The following is a 13,879-nucleotide window of genomic DNA, read 5'->3' on the forward strand; positions in this document are numbered from 1 at the left end:
ACCAGTGTGGCGCCTTCATCATTTCCTCTCCTTGAATTACAGATTGATAACATATTGAACTATAGACAGATAGATGATAGATAGGTAGATAAATAGATAGACAGACAGACAGACAGACAGATAGATAGATAGAAGATAGATAGATAGATAGATAGATAGATGATAGACAGATGGTCTCTACTTTCTACCCAAAAAAATTCAATCCCATTCATTTTTCTAAAACATCTTTTCTGAAATACATATAGAAATCAAAGTATGATTGCCACAAATAACTACTAACAAGATGTCTATGTTGTATACAGGATACAATTTTACTTTGTTTTATTTAAAATTTTCTTTTTATTTTATGTGTTTGAGTATTTTTGCCTGCATGTATGTATGTATGTATGTGTACCACATGTGTGCAATGCCCACAGAAGCCAGAAGAGGGCATCAGATACTCTGGCACTGGAGCTACAGTTGTGAGATACCATCTGGGCGTTAGGACCTGAATTCAGGTCCTCTACAAGAGCAGAAAGTGCTCTTAATTACTAAGACCCAACAAATACAATGTTAAGAGTCTCTAAAATGTTGTGCCTCTTCCCAGTGTCTACAGTAACCTTCCCTGGTCTGACTTTACATAACAACTGCAGGGGTATATACAATTGTAAGTCAGAATATCTTCTCCCTTGAGCTTTTCTGGCCATCCTTTCTTTTCCTAATTTTATAATTTTAAGCTCCAAGAAAGAATGATCTTCTTCACAGTGTTCAGCAGCTGCTTCTGACACTGGGATCTCCCTCCCATTCTCATAGCGAAGCCAGAACTACAGTGGTCCTCCTGAGGGTGTCAGGCCTGACTTATTTGTTTGTATGTGCGTGAGTGCATAAGGAAGGAGGGGCTGTGTATCCTGGGGGTCTTCCTCTGTTGCTTTCCCCTGTGCTTACCAGGCTAGGATTTTTATGAACCCAGAACTCACAGGCCCAGCTAATCCAGCTGGCCAGCTTTCTTAAAAGGTCCCAACTCTGCCTCCCAGGTGCTGTGACTGCAGGCAGCCTTCCATGCTTGGTCATCGTAGGACTAGTTTGTTTTCAGCTACAAGTTAGGCTAGTTAGAGACAGAACTTACAAGCTGGTGCTCCTGTCTTGTTCCCGATGTACTACTGAGCTGATCAAAGATGAGCAACACTTTCTTCGAAAAGTAACTGAAATGACTCTGTCTAACTTTGCCCAGAAAGTCAGGAGTACAGGAGTACATGAATGTCCTTTGTTAAAACTTGCACATGTTCTGTTTGGCTCACCCCCTCTGTGCCTGATTTAAGTATTACAATGAATGCTGGATTAAGGGAAAAAAATAATATATGTGACAAGAAGCATTCTAATTTCCCAGTCAGAACCAAGTCATGTAGCTGTGACTGTATAGATTATGCAAATAATTTAATGTAACCTTTAAACATTGTGTGGGATTCCAGACATGAAGAAACACGAACCACAGCCATTGTCAAATGATTTCTGAAATATTTCCAGCAGAGAAGAGAGAGAGAAAAAAACCTGAGTTAATATCATTCTGAAATCTTGTGAGGTATTTATAGCCAAAGCATAGATACAATTGGCCCATCATTAAACTCATTTCTAGTCAACAAATCTTGCAAGGGCTCTGAAGAACAGAGAAATTAAAGCATTATTTGCCTGGGACCATTTTTCCCAGTGCACCTCATCTTTACATAGGGAATCAATTTGTATCATTGATAATACCATTCAAATCAGACCAAGCCGACATTGTTAGAAGGTAATTTACTCTTCTGTTGAGGCAATTTGATACTTGTCCTGATTTGCGATTTTCATTTTGTTTGTTAATGAAAAAAATTAATGAGCAATGTTACCAGAAATGCAACCCATCAAAGCACTGCGGCATCACGTGATCTTGTCATAGGCTGCACACCATGGTCACTGTGCAGCTGGGGCCTGGCCCTTGGCCATGGAGGTGCCATGGGCTCAAGGGTACAGACAGGAGCTCAGGATAGGAGGAGTTCACACTCACCTTTGCATTGATTCGTATTCTTGTCAAGAATTGCCTTCGTGGATACGATTTTTCCATACCTGAAAGAGGAGAGAAAGAGAGAGAGAGAGAGAGAGAGAGAGAGAGAGAGAGAGAGAGAGAGAGAGAGAGAGAACAAAGCTCTGTGTTATTGAAACCCAGTGAAGACACTCATATGACCTTCATGAACATTGGGGTACACACTATCGAGCAGGGGTGCATCTGCAAGAGTGAGCTCCAGTCACACACCAGGGTAATCCTATGTCAGTTATCTTTAGTAACATGGGTCTCCATTTCTGTAGGTAAGTGCTGAACTGTGCCTACAGGAATATGTGCTGGACTGTCCCTACAGTAATATGTGCTGGACTGTGCCTACAGGAATATGTGCTGGACTGTGCCTACAGGAATATGTGCTGGACTGTGCCTACAGGAATATGTGCTGGATTGTGCCTACAGGAATATGTGCTGGGCTGTGCCTACAGGAATATGCACTGGACTGTGCCTACAGGAATATGTACTGGACTGTGCCTACAGGAATATGTGCTGGACTGTGCCTACAGGAATATGTGCTGGACTGTGACTACAGGAATATGTGTATCAGGCTAGCACAGGTATCCAAAAGAAGGAACCAAAATGCAGAGCCCCCTATGGGTCTCCAGAATAAAGTGTGAACTTAACCACGAGGCCAGGATTTGTGCCCCATTCTCGCTCAGACATGACCTTGAACACTTTAGCCTAACACCTTCCAGCCACCATGTTTTCCTCTGTGAAATGAAAAAGTTACAGGCTGCAGTTCAATTCTGTTGAGGAAGTATTTGCTTGGCATGAAAGGTGCCCTGGATTTGGGGTCCCAGCAACCCATTGACCAGATATGCTGGTATACCTCTGCAGTCTCATCGGGTAAGAAGAGGTGGAGGCAGGAGGATTAAGAGTTCAAGGTCATCCTGGTTACACAGGGAATTCAAACTCAGCCTGGCATACACGAGACTGTTTCAAAATAATAACGACAACGACAACAACAATAATAACAATAATAATGTACATACATCAAAACTTCCAGTTCGGTGAAGTTTATGTTTGATGGAGGTCCAGGAGAGAGTAACAGTTTAGCTAAGCAATAACCCATACATCAATCTGCCTTGGCTCAGCTCTCAGCTCCACCTGGGTCTGTTTGGCTGGGGAAGCCACTGAGCTTATTGCACCTTTTCAGATTGCATGATGATGTTCATAACCATATTTAAATAATGACCTGAGGGTTGGGTAAATGGCCCAGTGGTTAAGGGTACTTACTAGTTGCTCTTCCAGAGAGGATCAGGGTTGGAAACCAGCACACACCTGGTGGCTCACAACCACCTATAACTCCAGTCCCAAAGGATCATACACCCTCTTCTGACCTCAACCAGCACCAGGGGCGCATATGGTGCACAGACATGCATGCAGGCAAAACACTTGTACACATAGAACAATAAAATAAATAAACTTAATAAATAAATAACAAATTGGATTCCTTTGCGCTATCTGTATGGCCACCCCACCCCCTTGCTCTCCAAACTCCTAGGGCCATGAGTGGGAGTGGCTAACAGCCCAGATGACCTCTAGATGACCTCTGACTATCTGCATGATGCAGACCACCCCAGAGCTTCCCCAGGTCCTTAAGGAACACATGGAACCCATCTTCAGAACACATCTTCATGGAAGAGCGACATGTGCTTTGAGAAAAGCTTCGATGTAACTATGGCCCCCCCGCCCCATTGTATTATACCAGAAAACTTTTCCAAACTGTATTGTATTTAAATATGCCTAAAATAAACTGTCTGTGTCAGACTTTAGGGTTTGAAGTAGTACCAGCTACTGAGTCAGACTGAACCTGATTTCCTTCTTGCCTTCCTCATGCAGATTATTACTCTGCCAGCCCCGTGTTTACGGAGATCCCCACAGAAAATGAAATAAACTGTCATATGCAAATATTATTTTCAGAGGAGAAAGTTTCACATGTCATATAGGCTAACCAGATGGATGCTCACCAGGTACAGGCTGCTCAGGCAATTATGTACCTGAAAAAAATGTTTGTGACTAGGAAATAAAGAGGAGAGGGAGAGGTAGAAAAGAAGGAGAGGTTTTATATATATATATACATATATATATAATTTTGCTGAAAAGTAACAGTATGCAAGATATTAAAAGAAAGGGTGATGGAGAGAAGGAGGGGGGATCAAAATACTTAAAACTGATGCACAAAAAGTTCTTCCTAATTGGTTTCTTTTTAAAAATTTTAAAAAATATCATCTGATTCTCTCTCTCTTTTTAATTTTATGTTTTATTTATATTTTATTGTATGAATGTTTTGCTTGCATGTATGTCTGTTCTCCACATGTGTGCATGGTCCAGGTGGAGGCCAGAAGAGGACATCAGGTATCCTGGAGCAGGTGGCTGTGAGCCACTGAGTGGGTGCTAGAGCCCAACCCGGGTCCACTGCAAGAGCAGTCAGTGCTCTTAGCCCTTGAACTGTCTCTCTAGTCCCATGTAATTGGCTTCTCAAGCTAGTCCTGAAATATCACTTTTCCAGAAGTATCTTCAAAATTGAAATTTAGTGAAGACACAATTAGAAATGAATGCACCTCACACTAAATCACACCCAACAACAGCACTCTTAGACTTCTGCACACTGCCCCACTGTGTTGATACACTCAGATGCCTGTTATAGTCAGTGTGTGTGTGTGTGTGTGTGTGTGTGTGTGTCTGTCTGTCTGTCTGTCTGTTATATGTGTCTGTTTCTCACCTTGTCTGTCTTTCTGTCTCTTTCACTTTAATTTTCTTGCTTTGTCTGAAAAAATGCAAACCACACTTGTTCTAGCTACACCACCAGGCTCAGCTTTCCAGTGTAAGAGAAACAAGGAACAGCAGAATCTGAGTGCTTTCCAAGTCATACACATATGCATGTGCACACACACACACACACACACACACACACACACACACACACACACACATGCACGCACGGGCTCACGCATGTACACGAGTTGCAGGAATTTCATTCCTGGGCTCAGAGATAAGGCACTGCATTAATAATTATGTCACAAAGTTTGCTTTGAAACAACAGAGACGGTATTTAGTGGCTGCTGGTCACAGTTCACTTCTGACTGCCCATGATGATAAACAGGTACTTTCTGCACAACTGGTGTGGTATTCTCCACAATCCACAGAGTCAACAACTATTATAAGCAATAAAGTCAAGGCTAGTTTTAATTTCTTCTTTTCTTCCTGCATTGAGGACATAGTGGAAGGTGCCTTGTGCCTGTCCGGCCAGCACTCAGCCTGTGAGCTATATTGTCAGTCTTTGTGCTATTTCTTTAAAGGGCCTAACCACTTCTCACACACACACACACACACACACACACACACACACACACACACACTCACTCACATGCTCACGCACCAGTAGACAGATGAAAAACTATATATTTTTATATGCTTTGAGCTCAAGGCTAACTGTAAACATATATTACCTTACCTCCTCTTCTTAAGGTTTAGATCAAGATTTAAGTCTTTGTAAAGATTGTGTTCAGCTCTGCCACCCATGAGTGGAAAACAAAACCTGACCTTAGAAAATGTGACCGTGTCACTAAATAATGCCTGGAAAGAGACAGCTGAGAGGGTCCCATGAGCCTGCCGGCTCCAGGAGCTTTCAGACAAATCCAATTCCCTTCACCATCCCTTCATTTCCTACAGCAAGGGAAGATAAAATCCTATCCACCGCTGACTTCTGCAGGGGGCTTAAATTCTCGGTGGAAATAAATAAGCGGAGTCAGGGGAACTTCTCTTGTAATCCTTTCCGTGTGGATCTTCCCCAGGCAGGATGGAAGGCCCCTCAACAGGTCTGGGTGGCACTTTCTGAAGTCAGCATGTACCCCTCCACGCTGTATGTACATGTCACCAACTACCCAGTGCAGTTGTAGAGTGTCCAGGTCAGCCACTTTCCTTGTGTTCTGAGTCCTCTTTAAAACAGCAACTAGCAGCCCTGGAGATGTGGCTCAGCAGTTAAGGGTACATACTGCTTTTACAGAGAACCCACGCTCCATTTTTCCGGATCCGTATTGAGCAACTCAAAACCTCCTGTACCTCTAGCTCCATCCAAAAACCTATGCCTGTGCGTTATTTAGGCACCTATATTCATACGCACATAACCGCACCCAGACACACAAATACATTAAAATCCATATGTTGGCTATTCATCTTCACAAGCTCCTTTGGCGCTTGCTTCTCAACACACACTCTACATTTAATTTGTTAAGGGAATAGCCGGTTCTCTTCTGGCATCTATCCCATGTCTTGTATTGCATCTACATCAAACTGTACTTGTTGACACAGTTCGTTGTTTCACACACACAAGCCTAATTTAAACGAAAGGGTTCCTATTTGCCAAAGGTGAAGAAGAAGAAGAAGAAGAAAAAAAATAACTGCTATTATGGGTTTTTCTCTTCATACATTATTAAGGCATCAAATTGCTAGGATATTTCTACAAAGAATTTATTTTTGAATCCTTCACCACATCGCCCACTGTGTATATTAATTTAAAAAAAAAAAAAAAGATACAGGCAGAGACTAAAGACAGAGTCTCCGCAGTCAATTAACTCTTGGCTAACCCATTTTTCACATGCCTTCTGTATGGATACCAGACACAAAGAAGGTATCACATTCATTTAATGGATGAAACACAATCCATTTAGCAAATGTGATTCCCCCCCCCCTCCCCGCTTTCTTGGGTGGCTTGTTCATTTTCTCTTTGGCATGTAGGGACGCTAATGGCATGTGTCTGTAGGTAGAGAGACCTGCTTGGAATGGGAGAGACAGCCCAGCCCATGACTAGCCACTCAAGCCACATTTCTTGCACACATCCACACAAATGTATAGCTGGGGAGCTGGAGACTTGGCTAGGTGGCAGCACACTTGCTGTTCTTGACGATGACCTGTGTTTGGTTCCCAGAAGCCACAGGGTTTCTCATAATGGCCTATATCTCCAGTTCCAGGGCATCTGATCCCTTCTTACTTGCTCCTTGGGCTCCTGCAAGCACATGGTGTACATAAATCCATGCAGATACACATACATACACATATGAATGGCCAAGGGCATACATAAACATGATGAGATGAAGTAAGCACGCTGCCTCCAAATGAATCTGTTGCCATCTTTATCCCCAGACCCTCAGAAAGCCATGGAGGTGGAAGTCAAGGCCTTTCAAAGAGATTATTAAGGTAGAAAAGGAGCATGTGGGTAGGTTTTGTACAATGAAGACAGACACAGAGGAAGGACATGAGACGGTACAGGGAACCATACAGCTATCTACAAACCACAGATACCACGCTAGAAATGAGTCTGCTCACAGCATATACAAGCAGAGGGCTACATTTTTGTCCACCCATTGGAGGTAACACTTCACCATGACAACAGTAACACACTGATACAATAAACACCTCTTCCCCTGGGGCTGTTGGCTTTGGGGAAGGGGAGGGAGCTGAGGGGACTTAGTGGATAGTGTTGCTCCTTTAAGTAACTCCCTAGAAGAAACACAAAACAGAACATCTAGAAGGGCAAACCGAAGCAAAGGTCTCAGGAGAGGGAAGCACTTGAAACAGGGTGAGATTTTGATAATCGGAAGTGGTGTTTACTTTTTTAATTTATACAACATTGTAGTTACTTAAGGTGTATGTGTGTGAGTGTGTGTGAACCTGTGTGTGAGTGTGCATGTGTGCACATGAGCATGTGTGTGTGTGTGTGTGTGTGTGTGCTTGCATGTGTGCGTTGCAGTTTGCATGCAGAGGTCAGAGGGCAACGTGAGGGAATCAGTTCCCTCCTTCTTCCACGAGGACTCAAAGGCTCAAACTGAAGACCTTGGGCATCAAGCTATTCTACCCATCAATCCCTCTCAATGGTTCAGAGATGATTTTCTGTAATGTAGACATAAAAGAAACATGCTTCTTTTCCAAGCAAGTTTGTAACTATCAAACAAAGAATTGTTTCCATGCTAATAGCAGAACCACCACCATACAGTATGTACCATCCCAGAACCGTAATTCTGCCCTTTAAATTTGACCTACTCTATCTAACAGTAACAAACTGGTTCTCAAACTTTAATGCCTAGCTGAATGCCATAGGGGACTTGTTGGCACTGATGGGCTGGCACTGAGTGGAAGTCCTGCCTCTGTAGATATGGCATAGGACTGTAGAATTTGCATTTTTTTACAAGGTCCCTGGAAGACCTTATATTAATGCTGTCCTCTTGTGCTACCTCCTACCAGTGCTCCACAGATGAGCCAATCCTAGAACACCTCCCACTCCCAGCCCTTAGGACTCCGGGAAGAAGGGTGCTCACAGTGCAGACAGTGAAGAGATGATCTGTGCAGCACCAGGACCCCATTGACATCTCCCTCGTTGACAGCACACTCTTCTGACAATGGCATGAGTCCCACTGTGCGCCACTCCCAGGCCTCAAGAAAGGGGTCTATACTGATTCTGCAGGAGGAAGAGATCTTAGCGAATGATCAAAATAAAATTTCAAATGAAATCTGATGAAGGAATAAGAAATCCCCAAACTAGCAGTCTTTTAGAGGAGAAATTGTAGTGGAACAGGCTTCTTGCCTCCTTGGCTTCAAGATCATGCCTGAGTGCTAGAGCAGATGGCTACACGATTGAGGGCAAGGAGCCGGAGTTCTGTCTGAGAAAGGTCAAAGCCCATGGGTGCAAAAGTCACTAGCAACAGCTTGTCTAGGAGATATTTGCTGCTCCGTGTTTTGGGATATAAGGCCCAGCTCTTTTTATGTGGCTTTGGGGGGTTTAAATTCAGCTCCTCATCCTTGCAAGCAAGCACTTTACCATATGAGCTTTCTCTCTAGCCCAAAATGGTCCTTTTTCTTTGTTCAGTTTTCACTCAATGTTATTAATCACTGAGCCAATACAATGACAGCTTACCACACAGGTGCAGCTGTCCTGGCACTCCTTCTCAGGCGACTTTAGGAAGAAATACAAAGGGAACACAGGCACTGTCTAGGCTACACTCTTCCTCCACCTAAAATAAGAGTGGACAGCTAATAACTTGACTGAATTAGGATGCTGATGCAGTGGGAAAACCGGCAAACGTTGTAATTGTTAACTGTGCAGCATTTCCACCCAGTTCTTTAACCAGAAGCAGGTGTGAACCTGAAATAGCCATAGTCAAGCCAAAGTGGATGTTTTCAATTTATTTTTGTTCAATTTTATTGTTATTTGTTTAAAACTTTATTTTATTTTTAAGTTTGATGTGTGTGTATGTGCATGTGTGTGTGGGTGTGTGTGCATGTGTGTATGTGTAAATGTGTGCCTGCAGAAATCCAGAAGAGGGCATTGGATCCCCTGGAGTAAAGGTGGCTGTGATCTGACTGATGCTGATGCTGGGAACAGAACTAAAACTACAGTCCTCTGCGAGAGTACTATGAGCTCCTAACCATTGAGCAATCTCTCCACTTTTTTTAATTTTTAATTTAATTTTATTAATTTATTCTTATTACATCTCAATGGTTATCCCCTCCCTTGTATCCTCCCATCCCTCCCCTCCCATTTTCCCCTTACTCCCCTCCCCTATGACTGTGACTGAGGGGGACCTCCTCCCCCTTTATATTTTTTAAATGAAAGGTTACATAAAGCCATTTTCTGGAATATAATGTACCTTGAGCATATTTTCCCTCAAACCCTACTCCATTCCTTTTACCTCACCTTACAGTTTCAGTTTTTAAAAATGAAAGACCATCACGAGATTGCTAATTCTTTCACTTAATATTATCTCTAAAATGGTACCTGAGGTTATAAAATTGGGTTGTACAGTAGGTACCCTAGTTGCATTTCTGTTGCTGTGATACACTGCCATGACAAAAAGCAACTTGAAGAGAAGGGGGTTTATTTTGGCTTTCAATTCCAGGCTGCAGTCCATCATTGTGGGGACGCCAAGGCGGGACCTCCAGACAACTGGTCACATGACACCCGCGACCAGGAGCTGAGAGTTATGGATACACGCATGCTCACTGCCTTGCTTGCTCAGGCTCAGCTTCCGTTCTCCACTCACATGGCTGACAACTCCTTAATAGGGAACGATGACACCCACAGTGGGCTGGGTCTTCTCACATGAGTTTATTTAATTAAGATAATCCCTCAGAGACATGCCTATAGGCTGACGGAATAAAGACATGCCTCATCGAGACTCTCTTCCCACATGAGCCTAGGTTGTGCCAAGTTGACAATTAAAGTCAATAATCATACTAGGGGGTCTAGCATCTTAGCCAACAACAGTGAGAAGTCTCTGTGTAAACAACACTGGAAATCACAGCCATCTAATATTTGTCTTTTGGGTTTTGTTTGTTTTTCCCCATCTAAGCATATTACTCTTTACCATGTTAAATACCATTTAATATTTGATCAATTAATGTGCAAAGACAATAGGCCTTATAATCAAATAATACAGATTTGCCTGACTCTCAGCCTAATCTGTTCCGAGGTAAATTTCTCGACTCCTCAGTCCTGTTTCTTGATCTATACAATATGGCTGCTGAACTCTACACTGCACAGTGGCTGTGAAGATAAAATTAATAGTATGTGTTAGAACTCTCAGCACAATGTATAACAGGTTGAGATTGCTCTCATTCTCTCACTAATTCCTGCCTTCTTACTTATACAGTTAGTGTTCAGCATGAAAGCCACTCAAATATTTATGCTCTTGACATTTGATGTCACCAACCTCTCCCTACTCACTGGCTGAGGAGGTCCCTGACTACTTCCAAACGATTGTAGCATCTTCTCAGTCTGTTCTCCAGGCTCAGCCACTTCCCACACTACATTCCCAGATGCATTTGCTTCATAATATTTTACCAGCACGTACTGCTCTTGTTCCCTAGCCCCCACCTATACACATCTGCACGTGCACATGCCACTGGTCATCAAAGTCATCGTGGCTGGCTGACCACCTCTTGACCCTGACATTCCTTGGTCCCCTGCCTGACAGCTTCTGTTTTCTTCATGCACAACTGAGTGCGAACAGGACCACACCCCCAAGGCGGTCTCTATCAGAGTCCAATTCTGTAGCATCAATTCCAGCTGTGCTTTTTTAGATTTGGGGGAATTTAAATGCCTCTAATAAACTCATGGCTCTCCATTTTAGAATTTCTCTTAATGTATCCCAAAGTGTTTGCCACCTACTTTTATTTCAATGAACCCATGATCTAGGAGTGAGATGTGTGTGTGTGTGTGTGTGTGTGTGTGTGTGTGTGTGTGTTCACTTTACAGAGGAGGACAATGAGTCAGTGGGATCAAGACTGATGAGAAAGAAAGAAATCCCCAAATCAGAATTCAATCAACAAAAGTCTGGTGACAGAGCCCAGGCCAAGACATCAGGCACAGCTTGCCTTCCCTCTGGTCTCCTCCTTGTCCCTGCTCCAGTTGTGGAACATGTCTGTGAAGTCTACACCCTGCCTTCCTGAATAGCACAGATATTATTCTGAAATGTCCATGTTTCCCCAGTGTCAAATGTCATATAACCATTTTCTCCGAACTGAAACATCCTCTTCTAGAGAGAGGATCTGTAAGACCCCAGAAGTAAACAAAAAATCACAAGGCCCAGGAAGCTCCTGAAATTTCACAAGACTCACAAGACTACACTATATTTTTATTAATTTATTCAGATTACATCTCAATTATTATCCCTTCACTTGTATCCTCTCAGTCCTCCCTCCCTTCCTCTTTCACCCTATTCCCCTCCCCTAGGTCTGTGACAGAAGGGGGACCACCTCCCCCCACCATATGGGCACAGCCTATCAAGTCTCATCTTTTTTTTTAATTTTATTTTATTAATTTATTGTTATTACATCTCAATGGTTATCCCATCCCTTGTATCCTCCCAATCCTCCCTCCCTCCCTCCCTCCCATTTTCCCCTTATTTCCCTCCCCTATGACTGTGACTGAAGGGGACCTCCTCCCCCTGTATATGCTCATAGAGTATCAAGTCTCTTCCTCTGAGTGCCACCAGATCTCCTCATCCAGGGGACATGGTCAAATATGAGGCACCAGAGTACGTGTGAAAGTCATACCCCACTCTCCACTCAACTGTGAAGAATGTCCTATCCATTGGCTAGATCTAGGTAGGGGTTTGAAGTTTACGGCCTGTATTGTCCTTGGCTGGTGCCATAGTTTGAGCAGGACCCCTGGGCCCAAATCTGCCTATCATAATGTTTATCTATTCTCTGAGTGCCACCAGGCCTCCCCACCATGGGGAAGTGGTCAAATCTGGGGCACCACAGTTCATGTCAGAGTCAATTCCCACTCTCCACACAACTGTGGAGAATATCCTCTCCATTGGCTAGATCTGAGTAGGAGTTCAATGTTTACTACATGCATTGTCCTTTGTTGGTACAGTAGTTTAAGTAGACTTGCCTGGGCCCAGATCTGCCCATCATGATGTTATTCTTGTAGGTTTCTAGAACTCTCTGGATCCTTCTATTTCCTCATTCTCCCACACTTCTCTCACCTAGAGTCCCACTGGGATGTCCTCACATCTATCCCAATCTCCTGGTAAGTGAAGACTTCATGGGACATCCCTTTTGGGCTAGTGTCCAATTATAAGTGAGTATATCCCATGTCCGTCTTTCTGGATCTGGGTTAACTCACTCAATATGATCATTTCTCTCTTTCCCCACCCCCCACATCTCTCTGTGGGAGCAACACAATGATAGATGCATGCTACGACAACTAACGTTTACGTGGGTTCTGGAGCTACGGCTTCACCTCACATTTGTGTGATAGGCACTTTGCCCACTGAGCTACCTTCCTAGTCCTGTTATCAGGCAACTATTTCAGATGAGAAATACATACTGATAGATATTACAACTATCACCACACACACACACACACACACACACACACACACACACACACACACACACACACACACACATCCCGCTGGCTTAGCACCTGTCTTGTGATATTGGGTTTTATTTTAAAATTTCACATATACCCAGTAAGTTGATCTGATTACTATTTTGTTTTGAGAAAGACTGTCCTATAGCCCAGACTGCCCTTAGACTTGCTATATAACCAAGGGTGACCTTGAATTTCTAATCCTCTAGCCTCCCCCTTCCAACGGCTAGAATAACAGGTGTGCACCACCACACCTGGTTTGCGAGAGTCTGGGGACTAAGCCAGGACTAAGTGCATGTTTGGCAAGCACGCTACTCATGAGCAACAATCTCAGCCCTCATTCACGTTGTTTTTAAAGATGAAAAAGTTTAAATACGATACAATGGTTACTTTTCCAAGTTCATACCACTCTTAAGTAGTCTCGCTTGCATTTACACTCAGGTCCATTTTAGCTGTTTCTCTTTCCTTGATTTCCTTGCTCACTACACACAATGAACAAGCCCAGATAAGAGTCAGTCCTACGGGCAGTCAAAAGGCTAAAGGGCAATTTATTCCTTAAAGGACCTAAATTCTTCAGGAATAGTATACTTGGTCATGCTGCTGATTATTAGAATTCATTTATAAAGAAATTAGTTCTTCAAGGGAATTTTTTAGGGCTTACATGTAGCCCATTCTAGCACACTGCCTACAATATGTATTGAACATACATGGCTACCACAGTCTCACAGATAGCTTATACAGCAATTTAAGAAAGACATCAGCTCTTAAATTCTATAAATCATGGAAACATCTATAGGCTAAGCAGTATTTAAAATAAAGCTTCATCTGCTTTACCAGGCACCCGGCATATGGGAACATCCCCGGGGCATAGAGAACATACTGTAGAAGGTACCTTTTTTGTTATAAACTAAATATTTTTTTCTCCCAAAACT

At 43.1% G+C, this 13,879-nt stretch overlaps 1 protein-coding gene across 11 annotated transcripts in view; it reads right to left on the reverse strand.

Annotated features, from left to right (window-relative positions):
* Rbms3 (RNA binding motif single stranded interacting protein 3) overlaps positions 1-13,879 on the reverse strand; it is a 998,257-nt gene that overhangs the window by 454,963 nt on the left and 529,415 nt on the right. For all 11 annotated transcript variants that reach the window (XM_051140215.1, XM_051140224.1, XM_051140217.1 and 8 more), the window contains one exon: positions 2,018-2,076. In XM_051140215.1, coding sequence (XP_050996172.1) covers positions 2,018-2,076 — 59 coding nt within the window. The remainder of the gene's footprint in view (positions 1-2,017; positions 2,077-13,879) is intronic.

Source organism: Acomys russatus, chromosome 32 (assembly GCF_903995435.1).
Source record: "Acomys russatus chromosome 32, mAcoRus1.1, whole genome shotgun sequence".
Taxonomy (NCBI): Eukaryota; Metazoa; Chordata; class Mammalia; order Rodentia; family Muridae; genus Acomys; species Acomys russatus.